Below are 24226 nucleotides of genomic sequence, written 5' to 3' on the forward strand. Positions count from 1 at the left end.
ATGGTCTGTAGTGTGTGTTTTTAAATCAATTTCATTAACAACCAATATTAATATTGTCTGACTTTAAAAATAAGTAAAATGGTAGCCTTATACCATACTGGGGCAGAGAGGAGAAGGAGATCGGGATTTGCAGCTTTCTATGCAAATTCCTTAGGCAACCCAGTTTTGCTGGAGTAGAAGTACAGTGGTACCTTGGTTCTCAAACTTAATCCATTCCAGAAGACCTTTCTAAAACCAAAGCGTTCCAAAACCAAGGCGCGCTTTCCCGTAGAAAGTAATGCAAAATGGATTAATCCGTTCCAGACTTTTAAAAACAATCCCTAAAACAACAAATTAACATGAATTTTCCTATCTAATGGGACCATTGATCCATAAAATGAAAGCAATAAACAATGTACTGCAGTCACGCAATCAATCAATCAGTAGCAGAACTGGGTTCCACACAGTCACAAAAACAAAACAAAAAGAGCTGTAAAAACAAAAACACAAAATAAATAGCAAAAACAGACAGACCTCGGCATAACACTCAAAATGGAAGTGTAGCACTCAAATCGGAAGCGTAACACTTAAAACGGAGCACGCTCAGCTTCCAGAAAAAGTTCACAAACCGGAACACTTACTTCCAGGGTTGCAGTGTTTGGGTTCCAGGCTGTTTGAGTACCAAGACGTTTGAGAACCAAGGTACCACTGTACTAAGAACATTATGGATGAAGCCAAAAGCCACAATCAAATGGCTTTGATAAAACTGGCCACCACTAACCACTTTGTAACCTGAGGCCACAGAAGAAGAACACTAGATGTGCATCCGAGTGCAGGGGTTTCAAATCACTGACTGCAAGTGCCAGGGAAAAGGAAGGCAGCATTCAGTGCGCCATTGCATTATTAATGTGACACTGATAAGACATCCATTGCAACTGCTGAATAAGGTCCAATTGCCAGGCGAGAAGTAACCAGTACATAAAGTGCTTTGTTGGCATTAAAGCTGCATCAATGGGTGACTGAATTACAGAATGGCAACAGAGTATTGTGCCTATGTTATTAAAAAGAAATGCAAAGCAAGGGCTCACGCTATTTGCATGTGGCAAAGCACTATCACCCCCACATTGCATTAATTAAATCATTCAATTTCTTTATCACCCTTCATCCAATGATCACAGGGCAGTTTAAAATATAAAAACACAAAATGCATATCATAATAACAAACAAAAGCATGTGTTATTCTGTATGACTGTTGCCCTTTCCTCACCAACTTGTTCTAAAAGGCAAACGCAACATCCAAACTTCAGATAAATGCTGATATATTACAATTACACTGAAAAGAAGTCACATTCTGGCACAGAATATGCTCTTTGCAGCAGAGCAGGCCAATGGTTTGCAAGCCACAAAGGTGTAATTGTTAATACTCTGTCTGTGACCCATATTGATTTACTGCATATTGATAGCATCCGTATGTCAGGGACTGGGCAGAGGAATGGTGGAGACCACCTCCCCAGCCTGACCCTTCCAGAGAAGAGGAAGACAGTTCAGAATTTCAACAGGGGTTTGAGGGAAGTCACAGCTCAGAGGAAGATGAGGGGGAAAGTTGGGAAATAATGGAAGAGGAGGAGAAGGCAGAGCCAGAGCAGCAGATGGCTGACAGGTTATCACTAGAAAGCAATCCAGATCCACCATGTCCCAGAACCTGGCGAGCCTTAAAAGTAGGAGAGCAAAGAGCTTGAAGTCAGACAGCACTAAGCGGCACCCATAGAGGGGGTGATGCTGAAGACAAATAAGGAAGTGGGGGAGAAGGGGGGGTGGAGAGTCACTCGGGACAACGCCCTTATCCAAGAGGCTGTGTTCCAAGCCTCTCTCTGTAAATATAGAATAAAAAGCAGATGGTAAGAACTTTTCCTTGTCTGTACGTTCCTGGCAACCGGCTGCGGGAGTTGCTTACAGCCGCCTGACACTGTACGATCTAGAATCACCCCTGCTGCTGAAAGAATAGTCAAAAGAGCCATGAAGGTTGACATTATCCAAGGCAAAGGCTTATGGTAGCACATCAAACTGCTTAGAGATCTTTATTACAGTAAGCATTATAAAAGTTTTATAAATCAATTGTGTTTGTGCTTCAGATGAACTATTCAAATAACTCAGTTGCTACATGCACAGCCAAACATGCATCAAGGGTGAGTGGGGGATTTTACTACACACATACACAAAAATATGTAAAATCAGTCCTAATGAGTTCACCCTAGAGTAATTTACTTTAATAAAGTAATAAAAATCCAGTTTGTATATAAACGTTTACTCCTTTATTATAGTGATTTATGGACGACCCTTCAATCTAATTCCCATGAAGGCTACAAAATGTAAGCCTTTAAAAACTTTTGCTGGAGAGTATTTTCAGCTTCTGCTATTACAGGCAGCAACCGATTAACGCACATTCAAATGATGCACAATTACTCCCAGTCACAAAAAGGGCAGAATGGGGGGCGTAACTGGGGCGGGGCATGCTTATATGCATTCCACCAAGGTGCATGGGGGCTGGGAATGGAAATCCCATGCAAAATGTTCGCCGACTGTATTCAGAATTAATTCTCCATTTGCTTCAGTTGTTTATTGTCTAGTAATATAGTAAAAACTGTACAAGTAACTGCACATGATGCCGACTTCAACTAAAATTCCATTAAAATTATTGCCACCATTCATTATTATTATGTATTCCTTTATACCCCACATTTTCCCCTGACGGGACCCATGCAAAAAACATACCAAAAAATCATTAAGAAACAATTGAACATTGACAGAATTAGAACTACACACGTATATAAAATCTATTCAAACCGTACAAATAATCACAATAAAAACAGCACAGCACCAGCCCTTCATTAAATGCAGTCGGTTCCTAAAAGCCTATTGGAACAAGAAAGTATCCACCTGCCGGTGGAAGGACAAGTAGTGAGCCATTCTAGCTTCTCTAGGGAGTTCTAAAGTCTGGGAGCAGCCACTGAGAAGGCCCTCTCCCATATCCCTACCAAACGTGAAAGGCTTATAATTTTTTTAAATAGTAATTTTACTTCTGCTTAGCATCTCATTGTAAAGCTCAAAACAGCTTCGCAGACTCCTTTAACATCCTATAATATAATGATGCATCACTGAGCCTTACCTCCAAAAGACCATCCTCTGGAAGATCTGTGCAGTGAACAGCGTTTTGGATCTTGTTTTTACCAAAGATAGCACGGAGCGTGCCAGGACGCAGAAAACGAGCTATTTCCTGTGCAACATAAAAATATTAACAGGTGAAGAAAGTGGCTTGTTATGTGAAGATACAGAAATATATTCATAGAAGCATTTTATATAATAAAGAACTCTTTATGCACTATAGTACAGTATTTACCAAAAGTAAAAGGGCTCAATCCTGACTTCCCCTTCACATATGCAAAGAACTGTAAAATAATGAGGAAAAAAGTATTGTAGCAACAGGCCAGAGAGAATTAAAGTACCTCTTGGGCCTTGCATTTAAGAATTCACCTGGTCGCCGCAGGCAAGCAAATAAGAGTGGTCTCTCTGGCTTGTCTTGAACTTGGTGTTTCCACTAGGTCAAGGATTTCCACTTATAAAATAGAATTTCCTGTCCCTCTCTTCTCCTTGTGCATCCCCTATACCACACCCCAAATCTGTTTCTGGGGGTTGGGGAAGCCAGAGTGCATGCCAGGAGAGGAGAGGGAGGGGAAGTCACTAACTGAAGTACTTCTGTTGGCTATTGCCCTCTGCCATTCTACTTGGTTTCTATATGTTGGCCACGGGGAAAGAATCACCATGTTGTCTATGATGAACATATGGAAACCAAACAGGCTGGCAAACAAGGGATGGATACTTCCACCAATCTGCTCGACAGAAATCTTTTTTTTTTTTACTAGCCCAGTACCTAAATGAACTTCAATTTCTTTTTAGGTAAGAATGCTTCCCAAGATGGTGAGCAACAGTCTAGAATTCGTAAGTGAACCTTTTAGGCACCTAGAGCAGCAGGGACCTGGATTTTTTTTCCACCCGCATTTACAGCTTGAATATTTTTCTGATTTCCTCAAGTTTTTACATGCAATGGGAGGCAAGCCAACACTGTGCCACATACCAAAGGGATACTTAAATTAGACCACTGTACAAGACCAACATTGAATCCCCGGGCACCTTCAAATCTAACACTTTTATTGTAGTACATCAAACTGGTTGTCTTTAAGGTGCCATAGAACACTGGTTGTTTGTGTCGTATTCCTTATCAAAAACTAATATTCTGAAATTCATCACAGGTGCATGTTCTAACAATTAGCATTATGTAGCAAACAAGAATACTACATAGCAATAAGTACAATGCTTCTGCCATAGAACATTGCTATAATTTTAGATGGGCTAAAATGATACGTTTTACTTCAAGCTAGTTCAACATTATGCAAGAGAGGTGGATTTTCATCTCATGTTAAATATATAAAGTTAAAACTGATTCCTAATTCTTTAACTTCTGATCTCTATTTTCTCTGTCATAAAAGATATCCACAATGTTGTCAAAGGTTTGCTTCAGATCTTACTGTTGAGACCTATAACTCTTTATGTGTAGCACATTTCATTTTATTTTTCAATTTTGGGATAGAATAGACAGCTTTTGTGAGATCCAAATTGTGTGGACATTCACCAGTTGGAGATCATATTCTGAAATGGATAATGTAACAATGCTTTTTAGCGAATCCGATTTGGCTATGTGACAGCATTGTGAAAGAACAAATGGAGCCAATTCAGGGTGCGGAAAATGTTTCCTCGTTGTAACAACCATTGAAAAATTGTTGGAACCTTTTGGTCTGCCAAAAATGATTGCAAGAAGTACTCCTCAATTTCACTCAGTCCTATGTGTCCATTGTCATGTCATACACACTGCAGAACTATAAACCCTCCTACTAGCTTGCCAGTCTGAATGCTGAAATTCAAAAGTAAGCTCCAATTAGTAAGCCATGTGAAAACTGGGACATCTACATATCAACATTATCCATACATCTCATGCAGGCTCAAGCATGTGGGGAAGATGCTGCTCTGGATAATAAAAGTTTTTTTTTTTTTAAGTCTATAGAGCAGTTTTGCTAACAAAACAGACTGCTGCAGTGCAGAGGTTTTCCACCTTGCCGTCAAAAAAGCACCTGTTAATATGTGCAAGTTTCTAAGCAGCATGTAAAGGAGGGTTCAAGTTATAAATTAAACTGCTTGCTTCTGGCATCAGCTGACAAAAGTGCAGCTGCAAGTCTGTACAAATTTATTGGAGAAGTGGAAGCTCCACTAAAAAGGAAAGGCAGAAACCAGTAATTGAACTGTAATTTTTCCTGATGGAGAGCAACTCAAGACTGAGGTGACAAATGAGCCAAGGTCTGTCTCTTCATTAAAGGCAACTGATTTAAATGGCAGCAACCCATCCTTTTCAGAATATAATTTCCCATTCAATAACAAGTATAAGATTCCAGACCAGCTTTACGATCAGGCAATGCAAAAGACTACATGGTGCAATTAACTTTGGGGTGCATTTTGTAGAGGTGGTATTGTTTCAAAATCAAAATACAATCATACACATAGAGAAGGTACATAGAAATATTACAGGGTCCCTGCTCATGGGGTGAGTACCTGTCAAATTCCTCTCTATTTGTGGGTGAGGCTTCATTTTTTAACGCTGCAAGAGAAACTACTGTGACTACTCCCAATTCTAGTCTAAAACTTCTGGAAGACACCAGGTTGGGCAAAGCTGCAGCAGAGAAAGTCTATCAGCATGAGACACCAAATGAAAAGTCCAGCGGGAAGAACACTTGTTCACAGTAAATCCCTTAGAAATGTTAAGAACTGTTTGTTCTTCGCTGTCTGTAAATTCTCTTGTAGCTATCTGACCTACATTTCAGGGATGATTTGAGAACAAGTAGGACAAAGATGAGACGGACATTTAGTACATTAATGCATGTACACACGCCAATAAAACATATTTGAATTTGAATGAAATATATTGTGTATATATTCATAATTCAATATAACATTTTAATTAGAAAAACAAACTCCAGGGACAGTAAAACATTGCCTTTATTAGGACCAGTCAACATTTACAACATTCCAGCAAGCTGAATGGGACCAATTTTACTAGATCAACACTGTCCTTAACTGCAGCCTGACAACCTGTAGTAAGTTAGCAAATGAAAATATTCTTGGCATGAAAGTAAGTGACAGGGAAAGCTTCGCCTTCTAAATTTCAGTGCATCTGGCCACTGGCAGGGGAGCAGAACCAATAAAAATGGTGGCTAATGTGCTCATATTTACCTCCTCCTCAGCAAACATTTCAGAGAGATTATGACATGGTTCAGAAGGCCAGCTCCCTGCACTAGTGATGCTGCAGCTTAGCAAGACAGGGGTGGTGTGTTGGAGCAATGACAACACTGGGGAAGCCCTGCAGGATACTTGATATCACCAGCCCAGAACTCCTCCTGCTGTGATAGAGTGCCAAACAGGCAAGCAAATAAAAACAGGTTTCGCAGAAAAGGGCAGAACACAGACTATTGAGAGAGAGGAAGCAGATTCTCATATACTGGGTTGAATAAATCAACCAATTCTGTAACAGCAGGCTTCCAGCGCAAGTTATTGTTGACATGCAGCATTTACAGTCCTTACATACTTAACACGGTATTTTACAAAAATGGCTATTTGAGTGACAACGTGTCAGCATTCAAACTGGCCAAGCCAGTTCCTGCGAAGAACAGGGAGGAATCGGTCTATAAAAAGTATCTCGTTTAGTTTCACACTGCTGGCTTTGGATTTCCAGCATTTGGCAAGCTGGGTGGGGGGCATGGAAACGTGAGGATGACAACAAAGACCCTTTGCTCGTGTGGGTTGACCAAATCCCTCATGATCACCCCCACCCTCAATTGGCAGCAATGACTCATGCAGTTAGTCCTTCCCATGTGATTCTGGGCTTTCAAGCAAAGTGGTATGGAAAGAAGCCACAGGGAAGATAGAGCCCTTCCAAACTGTTACGTAGTGATACACAATGAAGCCCGCAATGTTTGTATTGCATACAGTGGTACCTTGGGTTACATATGCTTCAGGTTACATACGCTTCAGGTTACAGACTCCACTAACCCAGAAATAGTACCTCGGGTTAAGAACTTTGCTTCAGGATGAGAATAGAAATCGTGCTCCGACAGCACAGCGGCAGAGGGAGGCCCCATTAGCTAAAGTGGTCTTCAGGTTAAGAACAGTTTCAGGTTAAGAACGGACCTCCGGAAAGAATTAAGTACTTAACCTGAGGTACTACTGTACTTCACAAATACACCTAAAAGGGTCACCTTCTCTTGCATGAAGCTACCCAGACATTTAAGATCAACCTCTTGACCCACTTCCATCTAAAGCCAGGCAGATGGTAACAGAAGATAAAACCTCAAATTCTTTGGACTCAGGGTACCAGGGCTAATGCAGCCTTAAGGCAGGATGTGGCAGCTGCCTCTGGTGCTGGAATCCCCTGCAGGTGCCCCGCCTGCCCTACTGCCAGCAGATAAGTGTCAACAGCATTGGCACCAATTTCTGTTGAGATCTCACCTGAAATCATGCAAGATCTTGCAGAACATGAGAGATCTCACCTGAAATCAGCACCGATACTAGTGCCACTTCTTTGCCAATGGCAAAGGTTTCAGGGCAGGCAGCGGGAGAACACACTACTCCTGCAAGAGATGATATCTACTGCTCAGTTGCCAATATCCCATTACTGGGCAAGGCAGTCAGGACACAGGTGGTGCTGAAACTCCTAGCACACTTGGAGATAATTTATTATCTGGGCCTATTTCAATTTGGATTCAACAAACTGCCCTGCTTGTTCTGATTGCTGACTTCTATCAGGGGAGAGACAAGGGAAATGCAACTCTATTGATTTTTCTTGCTCTCTCGGCAGCTTTTGACATAATTGACCACGGTATCTTACTGGGTCAGTGCTATAATTTGGGAATTGGGGGCATGGTGTTACAGTGATTCTGCTTCTGCCTACAGGCCTGGTTTCAGGCAGTTGCACTGGGGAAATTCTGCTTGGCTTCACAGCATGCTGACGACACTCAGCTCTATTTCTCGTTGTCATCAGAGTCAGGTGACGCTGTGCAGGTGTTGCATCCGTCCTTGGGGGCAGTATTAAGCTAGATGAAGGCCAAAACAAAACCCTGAGGATGAATCCTGACAACATGCGGCACATTATGGGTAAGTGGTTCTCAAGTTTGAGAAAAAAGGATATAATATAGCCTGTTCTATGTGGGGCTGCACTACGCATGAAGGAGAAGGCATGTGGTGGGGAGTCTTTCCAGATTCAGCATTGCCACTGGAGGCTTATGTCAGGCATTGCCAAACTTGGCCCTCCAGATGTTTTGGGCCTACAATTCCCATCATCCCTGACCACTGGTCCTGTTAGCTAGGGATGATGGGAGTTGTAGTTCAAAAACATCTGGAGGGCCAAGTTTGGCCACGCCTGGCTTATGTGGACCTAGCGGCATGAAGTTCATTTCCCCACTTTTGACTGGTTCACCAGCTGCACCCCTTTCTTAGCAGGGATAGCTTTTCCAGAGCAATCTATTCTCTGGTTATCTCTCAACCAGATTATCTGTAATACGTAGTATGCACAGCTGCTGGACTGCCAGAATATTGACCAGTAGAGTCAGATGTAATCATGTTACACCGATTTTGAAAGAGTGTCATTGACTGCTTATTTGCTTCTGTGAGAAATTGATGAAGGGATGTTTGCCTATTAAAGTCCTAAATGGCTTCATCAAGCCCCAGTACCTGAAGGATTGCCTCTCCCTATATCATCATCTCAAAGCTTAAAGATCTTCGCAAGTAGCTCTTCTCTGTATTCCTCAACATCTGAGGCCCTTCTTCATGTGCCTCCTTCATGAGAGCTCCGGAGGGGGGCAACATGAGAAAGGGACTCTTCTGCAGTTGCTCCCCATTTTGTGGGGTGCTCTTCCCAGGGAGGCTTGCCTGCTGCCTTCATCTTTAGGTGTTAGGCAAAACCTTTTCCTTCAACCAGCCCTTTGGCTAATTAATATTCTACGTTCTCTTAAATTTGTTGGGGGGGGTATGGGTTTGCTTTGTTTTTGCTCTTGTTTTTATTATGTATTTCATGTTTTTATTTTGTATTTTTATGCTCAGAACCTGCCCCAAGATCTTCAGATGAAGACCAGTACATAAATTTAATAAATAAAAAAATAAAAATAAATATTCCATTGCTAGGTAGGATGCATTAATACAACAACTCCCATCAGTCTCAGCAAACATGGCCAGTGGTCAGGCATGATGGACGTTGAAGCCTGGAGAGCACCACATTGACTATCCCCATACAGATGAAAAGTGGGTTTAAAAATACATTTAATAAATAAATGTTAATAATGAATAAATATTGTATGCCCTTATTTTAGCTCTTTTATTTCTTAGCTGCACTGACAAAATTTACTAGAGGCTGCCAAATATTGGAAGTCTTTATAAATCAATAAATAAAGCATTATTTGAGATTTTTGTTAAAGGCTTGAATGGCTAATTCCATTCTAATGTCAGTTAATGATTTACCTACATGCTATTTATCCATTTGTAAGGGGGAAGAGATGCCTGCCACTTTATATTAGCAGGAACAAGCAAAGCAACACGCATACCTCATAAGCATCAGGCGAATGACAACCAACAACAGGCACCTGCCTCATTAATCACAGGTCTTATCAAATTAGCCAGTCTACAACAGCTTGCTGCATTTTGAATTTTGCAAGTATCTACTGAATCCACGAGGGTAAAGGCTGGCCCTATCATTGGGCAGAGTAAGGCAATGGTCTCATGCAGCAGATGTTGGCAGTCGGCAGCAGCACTGCTGATGCCCAGAGCCCCCCATTCTTTCCTCTCTGTGGGAGGAAAGAACTCTACATGCCACATGGCATACCCTGGACCCCCTAAACTAGCCTGCTGCCCCAGGTTCACAAGATGATATCATCACTGCTGAAGTTAAGATTCAGCTCCTAGTTCAGCAGGAATGGAAGGTGGGGATACCATCTTGTCCTTTGCCTCCAGTAGCAAAATGTATTGGACCACCACTGGTGTAGATGCACTCATCAATTGTATGCATCTTCACAAAACAAACTACTGTAATGCCTGGCTAGGGATGCAATCCTAAACTCACTTACTAAGTCCCACCCAACTTAGCAGGATTGACTTTTGAGTAAAACATTTTATTTTAAGCAATTCTCGACTACCCTTCACCTAATAGATTCCAGCAATAAGATTAACAAACATACACAATGATTAAGCAGAGGCTATAAATACATAAATAATGGTATTTGGAGAAGGGCCTTAATTAAAGAACTTGATGCACAGGCTGGTGTGGGAGGAAACACTCCTTCAGGCATTTGGATCCCAAAGCCACTTAGGGCTTTAATAAGTTCAGCACCTGTATAAAATTCTTCTGTATGCAAGGAGAAGCTTTTATCTAAACAATCTTGCATAGTTTTGAAATTCTGGGGGCTTTTGGAGTAGTGGATAAAGCTCTACACTCCTACCAGTCATCACAGTCTAAAATAAAATCACATTCTAAGATGGAGTTCATAACTTTTGAGGTGACTAGACCAGGGGTCAGCAGGGGGCCAGTCCACTGTCCCTCAGACGTTGTGGGCGGCCGGACTATATTTTTGGGGAGGGTGGATGAACGAATTCCTATGCCCCACAAATAACCCAGAGATGCATTTTAAATAAAAGGACATGTTCTACTCATGTAAAAACATGCTGATTCCCTGACTGTCCTCGGGCTGGATTGAGAAGGCGATTGGGCTGAATCCGGTCCCGGGCCTTAGTTTGCCTACCCATGGACTAGACTAAGGCTGCATACATACATACCATATATTTAAAGCATACACACACACACAAAAAAAAAGAATAATGGGAATTATAGTTTACACTGAGCAACAGCACCCTTAACAAACTACATTTCCCAGGATTCTTTTGCAGAGGATAATATGCTTTAACTGTGTGGTATGTACACAGCAAAGCAAAGAAGCATAGAAATGAATATTCAAAATGTGGCTCTGCAGCACTACACATTAAATTTTAGGCTTTGTGATTGGCTACAGCTCCCTGTGGGTTGTATACTTTGGCTTGCTCTGCATCAGGTGAGAAATGGCCCTGAGTGCAGTAGCAAGAGAAGCTGTGCCCTCCTAACCCAGAGCTGGGATTTTAAAATAGCCCAGAATTGTTGTCAACACCCTTCTCAGTGCCATGCTGGTTCACTGGGAATTATCCCTGCACATCTGAAATGAAGCGACACAAAACAGTTATATTTATTATTGTTTGCATCTTTCTTTTTTTTAAAAAAAATAATAATTTCAAATTAGGTTAGTCAGGGATGTTTGTGATACTGCAAAGAAATAAACTGATCAAAATTCTGGTCAGGTTGTCTTGCAGTAGAAAGAAGAAGCAAGCTGAACAGACCAGTGAGCAAACCCTAAATTATTAATCCACCGAACAGTCATTTAGTCGCCCACATTTCACATTCAGGGTTGTTGGTTTTTGCTTTTAAAAAGGCTTTGTTTAATGAATGGTTTATAAGACAATGAGAAAGGAACCACAGAGTCAAAAGCTCACACTGCAGCTGCTCTGGCTGTCAGCTATTGCAAATGGTGGCAGCGGCTGTTTTTTCAAAACAGGAATGTTTCCTCTAGCACAGAATATATTGCATATGCACACAATATAGCTCTAGCAACATAAATTCAGAAAATTTTTTTTGGCTAATAAAGGAATGCCGGCGTTCACCTGATTCTCCATTGACAGACCTAGCCTCTATTGATATATTCTGATATATCTTAAGCATTCCCAGATTTCTGCAGAGAGGGTTGGTATGATCAAATTATCCGGCTGATAACTTCAGACTACCACATCAGACACAGCCATTCTTCAAAAAAATTCTTTCTGATGGGTGTGTTGCATTTTTTTCATGGAGAGGCTGTAGTTTTACACAGGAATATGAAGTTGTAGTTAGCGAGCAGGGACGTGACACCCCCCCCCCAAAATAAATAAATGGGAGAACTGCTTCATAGAGTCATTAAAGTTCAGGATGGAGTTAAAAACCAAATATTGAACGCTTTTCAGGAATGTTTCAAAAGTTCACAGCATTTTGAAGCTATTGTTTTCAACTCACACATACAAATGATGTTTGGATTAAAGCCGAGTAGAAACTTTTAAAAATATGGTATGGTGTGGAACGTTTCTAACATGGGGTTTGGGAACCCAACCTTACACACATAGAAATGGTCCCCTTTAGAAGACTGCCAATCACACACTGGGGGCATGGTGTCCTGGAGGGATAGAGCTAGGCCTGCACAAGGCCTTTTACCCACTTCAGAAGCAAACACCTTAAAATGCAAAGTTTCTAGCAGACTGACAATAACTAGTGTATGCAATATAGAATTTATTTTCTTTAATAAGGAAAAGGAACGCTGATTATATTTGACCCTAAATAACATTTGAAAAAATCCAACCATGTCCTTTCCGCTAGAGACAGCCACAGACAGCATGACATACTAATTGCAGCTTCTTATTGATCTGTTTTCTAACTCCAGTCGATAACGGTCTGTCATTGACGGAGAATCCATTTTCCCTTCTGTTTGCATTGCTTAGTGCAATGTGAAGAGCAGCCTAATTATTTGTAATCATAAACTCATCTGCCTTCAAATATGCTAAGTTGTTTTGCCGTCACAGTAAGTAATTCATTGTTTCTCGGGTGTGGAATTCCGCAAGAGAGTCATCAGAAGACGACAATATGCTTGCGCCAATTTGAATGTATCTAGATCCTTCCTCCTAGACATACATTCACAGAAGTCACTCCCATTGAATTCAATGGGGCTTCCTTCCGCGTAAGTAGGAAGCGCAGCCTTACATGGGAGTAACCTCTTTTAAACACAAGGGACTCCCTTCGAAATCAATGTGCATAGGAATGCACTACTAGAATCATGACTGTTTAAGCAGTCAACTTGTAGAGTCTGATTTTTGCTAGCATTTAAAATATTTAATAGCCAGATTAAATATTTAAAATATTTAATCTGGCAGCGGCTACCAGTGTCATAGTAAACAGAGGAAGCTGCTTTATAGCGAGTCAGACAACTGGCCCATCTTACTCAACACTGTCTACACTAACTGGTAGCAACTCTTCAGGGTTTTGGCAGGAATGTTTGCCAGCCCTACCTAGAGATGCTGGGGATTCAACCTGGGACCTTCTGCATGCAAGGCAGATGCTCTGCCATAGATCTATAGCCTGACCCCTTCCATCTGTGCCATTTTACATATAGTTAGGTTTATTATATGTCTGCATCACTTTCACCCCTTTTTGACAACAACACTAGCCCAGTAGAACAGTAGCTCAGTATGAGCTGCAGTGTTGCCAACATGGCTTAGTAGCAAGAGGCAAATATCCTAAAGTATGGTTGTTCACACTGCTTTCTGAGTAACAAGCACTGAATTGGCATAGATTAGAGTAGCTTAACTAGTACTCCAGTGATGTACTTTCATATCTAATGCAAAGAAGGCTTAGCAATGGTCATAGCTGCATAAATAATCATGACAGCAACAAAAATGACACATGTTAAGGTGTAGCTGTCCTTTCTGCTTGTAAACCATGACTCTAAGTGATCGTTATATTAGCTGAATACAACATTTTTTCAAATGTAGGCTTCTAAAGTTGTTATCTGTTACTATACTGCCATGCAGAAGGGGTGGGGGAGAAATCTGGTTTGCATTTTAATAGAACCTACCTAATTCATACCTTTCAGATCAATTTGGAAACCAAAGCACGGGTATCTTTAAAAAACCAAAATATGTGAAGAACTATATATAAATATATTCATTAAAATTAAATTAAAAATGTATTTTATTAGGGGAAACTGCTTGAGGTAATGTGTATAAGTAGGATAAATGCTGATGAATTTCCATGAGGACATTTTTTTAAAAAAGTAATGTGGCAAACTGGAGACTAGAGAAATGAGAAACTCAAATAAAGTGAAATTAACAGATTTGTCCATTCCTTTTAAAACAGAGTAGCAAATCAGACGCAACACAAGAGATCTACACTTGAATCTACCCAATTTTTGAACTTTGAAGAAGCTATAGGGATGGGGGGGTTCTGTTTTGACTGGAGAAGCCGCACTAAGGTAGAGAGTGTTCAACGCTTCCCTCCCCCATTGCCCCATCTATTTTCCACTGCAGCTGCTATGATACCCACTTTTCCCAAGGTGGGGTATGGGGTGTGTCAGGGAACTGCCATCGGCGCAGAGGCGAGAGATAGAGGGGGAATTGTGTTACAGGGAGCCTCCAAAAATCTTGCGAAGCAGTTCTTCTTCCGGCGAGGAGGAAACCCCCACCTCCAGTGGAGAAGAGGTGCAAGAGCCAGAGGATGCTAGAAAGAGCCTTAACACCGCACCTCAGCAAGCCGGAGAGGAGGGAAGCACACCCCTGCCTTCACCCATCATGCGCAGTAGCTTGAGGCCCAGGGAGGGGCGGAAAAGGCTGGGGGTGACAAAACTTTATGTCGGGGGAAGTACAAGAACAGACCACTCCCAGATTCTGCTAGCGATTGAGCCAGACATGAACTTATGATGTTCTGCACTGTAAATAGTTTGCACCAAAATAAAGCCTGTAAAAGACGGGTCGGAGTCCTGCCTGGTTACTCTCGAGCAACCACAACAACATCTGACAGGGTGTTAGGCATCTGCATCATGCAGGTATATTTTCCCCTGTAGGACTAATAGCAGCTTTGGAAGGAATTTTCGATTTCCTGGGAGATTTTCTAAATTCCAATAAAAAAACAAAGCCAACTGCCTCCAGGCTCCTTTAAAGTAAAAACCAAAAACTTTGATGGAGACAATCTCAAACCCCATGCATCACTTCTGCTTTGGCCCCGATACAAACTTCTCAAGTAAGTTACTTACGGGATCAGAAGGCCCGCAGAAGTCTCGGAATACTTTTTCAGGATCTACTTGCCTAATCTCTAGAGCAACACAAGGCCCTGAGCAAAGTTCCACAACCATCTCCTGCAACAGGAAAAAGGAACAGATTGTTAAATGGTTCTTATACCTTTTAATCTGCACTGTATATCAATTTGCATCATTTCTTGTTTTAAGAAAATCTAAGCCAGCCCAGACCACTCTCTGCATGTTGTTTTCAAAAGCAGTTCTATCCATTCTAACATCTAGAAATGTTCCTAATGAAATGTGTCAGTTCTCTCGTGATTTTTATATATTCTGGGGCTAGTCTGCATTTTTCAACTTCACTGACATAATGACTCTCATCAGACCACCACTGTTGCCACCTCTGTGTTCAATCAATGAAAAAGCGAAAAAGCACAGATCCTAATACAGATCCTTGAAGGACTCCATCTTTTGCATCCTTCCATTGCTTGAAGTGTCCATTTATTCCTTCTCTTTGCATCGTGTTCTTTAACCAATTACTGATCCATAAGAGAACTTACTCCATACCATAACATCACCTCTTTGGAATATACTGTATATTTTATTTCTTTGATTAAGCTTCATTCTCTCTTGTGTTCAATTTTAAGCTGTTGGACAAATCAGCTTTATTTCTATTGTGTTATTTGGTTGCTTTAGTTGTATGGCTTGACTGATACTTATCATGGATTTACTTACTGGCACTAAGGTTTATTTGGAATTGCTAATACTTTAATTTTAAATTGTTGTATTGATATGTTCATCTGACATGTAGTGAACCGGCTTGGATACAACCTTGTGGAAATGCAGTATATAAATAAATGAAAGAATGAATGAATGAATGAACATCATGCTGTGGTTTTCCAAGCCTCCTTTCCACATCATCAGCTGCTGCTGGCAGGGACAAAGGAAGTCGCAATGCATATATCATTTCTCAGTGTAAGGTTAAGTGATCTTAAAAAATACAGACACTATCCATTTGGTTATGTTGCAACCAAGCCTCTTAGTATCAAGAATTTTTGCTGGAAGAAACCTACTCAACTCAGCCACTGCAGCAATATCAAATACAACTCTTGCCGTGTTTCACTATCCATTAAAATATTTGAAAAAGACAAGTTTTATGTTGAGCCAAACAAAAATCATCACTTGCGCAGTATGTCATGCCAATTCAAAAACATTACTAGGTTGAAATCTTTGTGGCTGAGGTGAAGAGCAGCACTGAAAAGTGACTTTATAGTCCCTCAAAGCTTGAGCCATGCCCTTGACAATAAGCCTTCAGGACGGTCCATTAAGATTCTATCCAAAATGGGCCCTAAAATAAAGAGAGACTTTATAGCGCTTACTCACAGCATATTCAGCAACAACACCTTTGTAAATTGAGTAGAATTCCTCTGCATTTGCACGGTCCATATAGAACTGCACGTAAGAAAGAACAGAAAGGAAAAGTATTTATTCTGTGTACAGTGGGAACAAGTGTATACATCTCCAAACATTATTGTTGCCCCTTTTCTTTTCATACACAACCTGAGGAGACGTTAACTTATTTCTCAATTAATCCCTCACACAGTATTATGTAGAAAAGCTGATAAAAATTTAAAAGACACCAGAGATCAAGATCCCATTTGTGATTCATTCTTTTTTTCCTATTTTCCACATGTATGTCTCATCTTATCAAACAAATCACAAAATACCCATATTTGTTTCATTTTATTGCTACTCTTTCGTGTACCATTTAGATTGTACAAAACTCAACAAAGCACATTTTTTAAAAAAAGATTCCATTCCCTGCTGCTGCAAGTTAAACTCTGTTAAATGGAGGGGAAGAGGGAATATACAGCACATTCATGCTGGGGTCAGAGAGCCACATGACAAGGAGAATCTAAATGCAGCAGTACCTTGGTTCTTGAATCTAATCTGTTCCGGGAGTCCCAGAATGGTTCGAAAACCAAGGCGTAGCTTCCAATTGGCTGCAGGAGCTTCCTGCACTCAATTGGAAACTCTGGAAGCCGTGTCAGATGTTCAGCTTACAAAGAACGTTTCCAAACTGGAACACTCGGACAACCAAGGTACCACTCTACATTAGAAAGGTAAGCATTACAGTATTCATTATGCAAGCACTAGCTGGCTTGGAAACAGGTTACTTGAAGGAACACTTTTCCCTGTAGGAGCCTGCTTGAGTGCCAAAATCTTGCAGGGAAGCCCTTTTCTCAGTCCTGCCATTTAGAAAACACATTTGGCAGGGGCACAAGAGAGGGCCTTTTCAGTGTCTGCACTCCAGCTTTGGGGTTCCCTCCCACAGTTCAATTGCTGCCTTGTCTGTTGACCCTCCAGTGCCAAGTAAATACCTTTTCATTTTGACAAACCTTTGGCCTGCCAGGGCAACTTGTTTATTGCAATGCTCAAGGTGTTTAATTGCCCACTGTTTTTATACTTGGATTTTTATTGTTCTGACTTTTATCTGCTCTTTTGTATTTGTGTTGGTTATATAACCTTTAGCACCTCTACTGTATTTTTACCTTGTCACTGTTAGCAGCCATGAGCACCATGGCAGGATACAAATTGAAGTAATAAATAATAATAAAGTAGCGTATTTTTCGCCCTATAGGACACACTTTTCCCCCTCCAAAAATGAAGGGGAAATGTGTGTGCATCCTATGGGGCGAATGCAGGCTTCAGGAAATTATCCACAAACCTTGCGAGCCCGTCGGGAGTTCTCGCGGGCTCGCAAGGCTTGCGGGCAGCAGCCTGCAGCCCGCAAGCTCGGGGAACAGCGGGAAGGTGCAGCGCGCCTTCCCGCTGTTCCCCAACCTGGTTTGGAGGCTGGCGCTGGGGAGAAGCGAGCTTCTCCCCAGCGCCAGCCCCACAAGCTCGGGGGACAGATATCCACAAGCCTGGGGAGACCGGCGCGACTTCCCACCGGGCTCCCTAGGCTTGCAGATAGCAGCCTGTTCTGGGGGCTGGGGTCGGGGGAAGCTCGGGCATCCCCCGACACAGCCCCGCGCCTGGGGGGGGGGATAATTTTTTTCTCCTTTATTTCCCCCCCCCCCAAAAAAAAACTAGGTGCGTCCTATGGGGCGAAAAATATGGTATAGACACACACACACATATTATATATATTATATTATATATATATATATATATATATATATATATATATATATATATATATATATGAATGACACGGGTGGCGCTGTGGGTTAAACCACAGAGCCTAGGGTTTGCTAATCAGAAGGTTGGCGGTTCGAATCCCCGCAACAGGGTGAGCCGTTGCTCGATCCCTGCTCCTGCCCACCTAGCAGATCAAAAGCACGTCAAAGTGCAAGTAGATAAATAGGTACTGCTGCAGCGGGAAGGTAAACGGTGTTTCCGTGCGCTGTTCTGGTTCACCAGCAGCGGTTTAGTCATGCTGGCCACATGACCTGGATGCTGTACACCGGCTCCCTCGGCCAGTAAAGCAAGATGAGCACCGCAACCCCAAAGTCGTCCATGACTGGACCTAATGGTCAGGGGTCTCTTTACCTTTATATATATATATATATATATATATATATATATATATATATATGCAGGTTTTGGTGTCTTCGGGTGTCTTCCCGTGTAAGAGTTGGGGTGTGTAGGCGACGTTTCGACGAGGTCTCACTCGTCATCTTCAGGCTGGTGCTTTCGGCTTCTTGTTACTGGAACAGAGCAGGATCTCAGTGTTTGAGTTCCTATAAATACTGTTGAGGGGGTGTGGTGTATAGCCTCCAACGTTCTGGGCAGAGAGGAAGTCCCAGGTTAGTGTGCCTTTTCTTCTTTTGTTCCTTAATTACTTGAGGGATATCTTGAGTGATTTCTTGAGTGATATTCTGAGTACCACTTAGGTGGGTCATTAAATGTGGATTAGTTGCTAAAGCTTTCGTGTCTTGACCTCTTGAGCTTGTGAAGAGTTTTTCTGAGAAGATGGCTGTACTGCACTTAGTTGTGCTCTGGCTTGGCTTCGTGTATAGGGGCGAGCTGTGGTTTTGTGCCCTGTGCCAGCCAGATCTGTGTAGGGATTGCAGGGGGGTGCAGCATCCGGAGGTGCCACTATGGTTTGGCTACTGGATGGTGTCTGTAATTTATCTGTGGAGAGGGTCTGGGTTTGGGTCTGGTGTGGTTGATTGGTGATGGCGTTCTGTGTGCCTCTGGTTCTGGTGTCGGTTTTTGTGGGGAGGGCTAATTTCCAGATGTCTGGCAGGCGGGACGTGTCGTCACGCTTGTTCATGTTGTGAGGGTGTTTCTCTATCTCGATGGCTTCCATGATTATTCTCTTGTGGTGATGTTCCATGTTAAAGAGCAATTTGGAATCCCCACATGCTTCCAACTTAATTCCCACATGCTTCCAACTTAATTCCCACATGCTTCCAACTTAAATTCCACTCTAAAACCCCAGCTACCGAAAGGATCCTGAAACGAACTGAACTATCCCTAATCAGAAACGAAATACATAAGAAAAGATACCTACTAAACCAAACCAACATAGATCTGCTCACTCTTCACCTCAAACTCTGTAACAAAATCCACCCTGCACTCTGGGACAAATGCAAACAACTAGCCGTCTGGAGAGCTGAAACTGAGACCTCACATAAGACAGACAGACACACCAACAAACTCCACAAACTAGAGAAACGCCAGAAGCCCAGCCACCCTCCACAACAACCCATGAAACAAACAGTACATAACATATCAGACAGGATCCTCACCTCAACTGAAACCAAAGTACTCTCCAAAGGTTTCAACTTCGCAGTCGCCCCGAGACGCATCCCCACGGAAAACATCATATGCGGAGTCGAAGCTAGCCTAACCAAAATCAACCCAGATGAAGCCAATAAAATCAGACTTGAAGTCACCAACATCCTCTGCTCCAGCAAACCACCCAGAAGCAATTTACACAAAGAAGAACAGAAAGCACTCACCAACCTGAGGAAAGACAACAACATAATCATTCTCCCAGCAGACAAAGGTAATGCCACTGTTGTGATGAACACATCGGACTACCAAGCAAAACTATCAAATCTACTCCAAGACCCTACCTACCAACCTATAAAAACAGATCCCACCACCTATCTGGAAAAAACCACCAAATCCAAAATAAAAGCCTCTCCTATCAGTGAAGAAATCCAGCTAAGAATCATCCCCAGAGAAAAATCATCCAGATGCCCCAAACTCTACGGTCTCCCCAAGATACACAAAGAAGGAACACCACTCAGACCAATAGTCAGCTCCATAGGCTCACCTCTACAAAATCTCGCTAAATTTCTCGCTAAGCAACTTCAGCCCTATGCAGAATCCATCGCTTCACACGTTACTAACTCCTTCCAGTTCATAGAAACAATAAAGAAGCAAAACCTACATCCCGATGACCTACTTGTGAGCTTCGATGTTGTATCTCTCTTCACACAAGTGCCCATTAATGAAGCCTTGACAGCCATTCAAAACAAATACAATCCCCCCGAATACATCCTGGACCTGACCAACCACTGCCTAACCAACACGTACTTCATCCACAATGGACAAAGATACAAACAGATAGAAGGAGCACCTATGGGATCACCCCTCTCACCGGTCATCGCAAATTTGTACATGGAACACTTTGAAACCAATGCTTTAGACAAGTCAGAACACAAACCCAAACTTTGGCTCAGATATGTTGACGACACCTTTGTAATTTGGCCACACGGGAAAGAAAAACTAGATAGCTTCCTCACACATCTCAACAGCCTACACCCCAAAATACAATTCACTATGGAAATAGAAGCCAACAACCAACTTCCCTTCCTTGACGTCCTAATCTACAAAAAACCTGATGGCTCCCTAGGACACACTATCTACCGGAAAAAAACACACACCAACCGCTACTTACATGCACAATCACACCACCACCCTGCACAAATAAACTCCGTAGCCAAGACTCTCATCTCCAGAACCAAACGCCTGGCTGACAAAGACCACTTGACAACTGAGTTACAGAATCTCTCAAATGTGTTACCAGCCACGTACATTGGACAAACAAACAGACGAATAAATGCACGTATCGCAGAACACAAGAATGCCGTCAAAAAAGAAGAAAAAACTTCCTCTCTTTTCCAACACATGAAAGAAACAGGACACGAAATTAATTTTGCAGATTCCAAATTGCTCTTTAACATGGAACATCACCACAAGAGAATAATCATGGAAGCCATCGAGATAGAGAAACACCCTCACAACATGAACAAGCGTGACGACACGTCCCGCCTGCCAGACATCTGGAAATTAGCCCTCCCCACAAAAACCGACACCAGAACCAGAGGCACACAGAACGCCATCACCAATCAACCACACCAGACCCAAACCCAGACCCTCTCCACAGATAAATTACAGACACCATCCAGTAGCCAAACCATAGTGGCACCTCCGGATGCTGCACCCCCCTGCAATCCCTACACAGATCTGGCTGGCACAGGGCACAAAACCACAGCTCGCCCCTATACACGAAGCCAAGCCAGAGCACAACTAAGTGCAGTACAGCCATCTTCTCAGAAAAACTCTTCACAAGCTCAAGAGGTCAAGACACGAAAGCTTTAGCAACTAATCCACATTTAATGACCCACCTAAGTGGTACTCAGAATATCACTCAAGAAATCACTCAAGATATCCCTCAAGTAATTAAGGAACAAAAGAAGAAAAGGCACACTAACCTGGGACTTCCTCTCTGCCCAGAACGTTGGAGGCTATACACCACACCCCCTCAACAGTATTTATAGGAACTCAAACACTGAGATCCTGCTCTGTTCCAGTAACAAGAAGCCGAAAGCACCAGCCTGAAGATGACGAGTGAGACCTCGTCGAAACGTCGCCTACACACCCCAACTCTTACACGGGAAGACACCCGAAGACACCAAAACCTGCATTCCTGTACCCGTGAAAATCTACGAAAGCATATATATATATATATATATATATATAGTGTAAAACATGCATATTCACCTACTACGCAAGTCAGTTCTGACAAGCTGGCTAGAATTATTTCAGTTTTAAAGACTAAGTAACCTTGATAAGTCAAAGTCAGCCTTAGTCAAAGTCAGCCAAAAGGAACTGAGCTTATATTGAAATGCAGCATAATAAGGTGTTGTTTACCCACCTGTTGAGATGGAAGGAAGAAAAATACAGAGACAGCAAGAATGAAAATTGTGCATAAATGAGAAAGAAGGCAACAGCTCTCACTGTTCCTCTGTGAGCAAAACCAGACAGACACTCCTCAATATAGACTATTTGCAGCCTGTTCCTGTCCATTTCTATCAACCAATTTCAATGGGGATTTACTCCCAAATACAGGTTTCTCCTCCTCTGGTAATGATTTTGGGGGAGTTTAGTAGGGTTGAAAAGGCTATTTTTTATTTTCTGTATTATGCAAGAGAGCAGACTGGGAACCTGACACCCTTTCAAAATAGGCAGGTGTAAGAGGCAGCTGATATGTATGGGGTTGCTGCTGGAAGACAAGGCTTTGCCCAGGTGAAATGCAATAAAAAGCTAGTGTAGGAGAGGGTGCAACAGGTGGCAAAGGTTGCTTTTCCCTCATCTCATCAGAGAAAAGGTCTGATCAAAGAGCAAGAAGAAATAGTTACCATCTGCAAGGCTGAAATATCAAATCCTCCATCAAGTATTGCTTTTATTATCTTCCCAGTCAGACCTGAAAAAAGAAGAAAAAAGTTTGGGTTACAGAAATTTGTCTCAAATGCTGGGGTCCTGGGACTACTTTGCTATAGCACATCAAACATTTATAGTACAGTTGCTTTTATGCGAACACTTGTGTCTTGCACATTTACTTGGGGTATATGAGGCAGGCACATTGCTCATATGGGCTCACAATAACCATAAAAGGCTGTGACCAAGTCAGGAAGAAATGTCACTGTTTTGGCTCCTTGCAATTCAACAGTAACCAAATTTAACCAGACGTAGTTCCCACTGAAATCACTTCCAAGTAAAAATGATTAGGATTATGCTATACAACACTGATTTTTCACACTTAGGGTAAAGTAAAATACACCCAAATTATGCAAACCAACATTCCCATTTATAGGCTTTATCCCCAAATAGTGCAACTCATTCAATTTGTATAGTTTTTCTACCTGGCCTAACATTAGAGATGTGCAAATATTGTTACATTTTGGGGAAAGTGTGAAATAGTGCAAGAAACAGAGAGCTAGCTAGGTGAGAAAAAAGATCACAGATGCTGTGACATATGATCCCAATATAAAACAGAAAGACAAATTTAAATGCATGTATTATCCTTAACACTTAAGCCTTTCACAAACAGGAGTTTCACTTTTCAAATATATGCCCAGCTCTGTAACAGCTAAGTATAACTTCTTCTTTTTTCTGTAAAAGTCTGGGTTTTGATTTCTGCACCAAAAACAAGTTCATGCCTACATCTGAGTTTTGGATAATGAGGAAAGCACTTGACAAATATTTTGGCGCCCATAAAACATGGGGGGGGGGTTAAATTTATTTTAAAATATTCAGACCTCACTCAATAAGGAAACTGGCTATTTAAAAATTAGGAAGACTACATCTTTAAAATGTGATTACTCTAAGCCAAATCAGAGCTACAGATTAAGTGTTCGTTTAGGATTTAATTTTTAGTGACAAAGTACAAAAGAAATCACAGGCATTACTAAATACAACTGAAGGAATGTAATACTAATCCTAGCAAAAATGCATAACAAATAACTCTAGGCATAAAAAAAACAAGAGAGGGAAGGTTTTATGTCTCCAAGACAGCATTAGGTTACTAGGCACCAATACAGAACAGATAATCTTCAAGCGCATTTTAATCAGATGAAGTGATGCGGTACAACATCTACTCTGCAGTTTAACAATTCACTGCTTTGTGACACATAAGGACAAATTCAAAGAAAGGAGATCTAAAAACTTAAAAGCAATCAGAGGGTGCTGGCTTTGGTAAAAGCTGCACATGCATGAACAACTACGGGTTGGAACAACCACCTTTGCGTTTTGCGATCTAGAGATTAATCTATTGATTGGCTTGCCAGTTAGTCAGCTATGGCATTCACCGCTAAATCAGTTTGAATTCTGAAATGTTCAAAAACCAAGGCACAGCTTCTGATTGGTGCAGGTGCCCCGGAAACAATAGCCAACAGCTGCATCAGATGTTTGGCTTCCGAAAAATGTTCGAAAACCAGAGCACTTACTTCCGGGTTTTTGGCATT

The 24226-nt window shown here is 41.8% G+C and overlaps 1 protein-coding gene across 4 annotated transcripts in view; it reads right to left on the reverse strand.

Annotated features, from left to right (window-relative positions):
- Positions 1 to 24226, reverse strand: part of NME7 (NME/NM23 family member 7) — a 68883-nt gene that overhangs the window by 12618 nt on the left and 32039 nt on the right. For all 4 annotated transcript variants that reach the window (XM_083500869.1, XM_083500870.1, XM_083500871.1 and 1 more), the window contains 4 exons: positions 22622 to 22686; positions 16341 to 16409; positions 14979 to 15080; positions 3146 to 3253 (listed from right to left, as the gene is read on the reverse strand). In XM_083500869.1, the coding sequence (XP_083356995.1) occupies positions 3146 to 3253; positions 14979 to 15080; positions 16341 to 16409; positions 22622 to 22686 (344 nt within the window). The remainder of the gene's footprint in view (positions 1 to 3145; positions 3254 to 14978; positions 15081 to 16340; positions 16410 to 22621; positions 22687 to 24226) is intronic.

Source organism: Podarcis liolepis (genome assembly GCF_965112155.1).
Source record: "Podarcis liolepis genome assembly, chromosome: 4".
NCBI classification, from domain to species: Eukaryota; Metazoa; Chordata; class Lepidosauria; order Squamata; family Lacertidae; genus Podarcis; species Podarcis liolepis.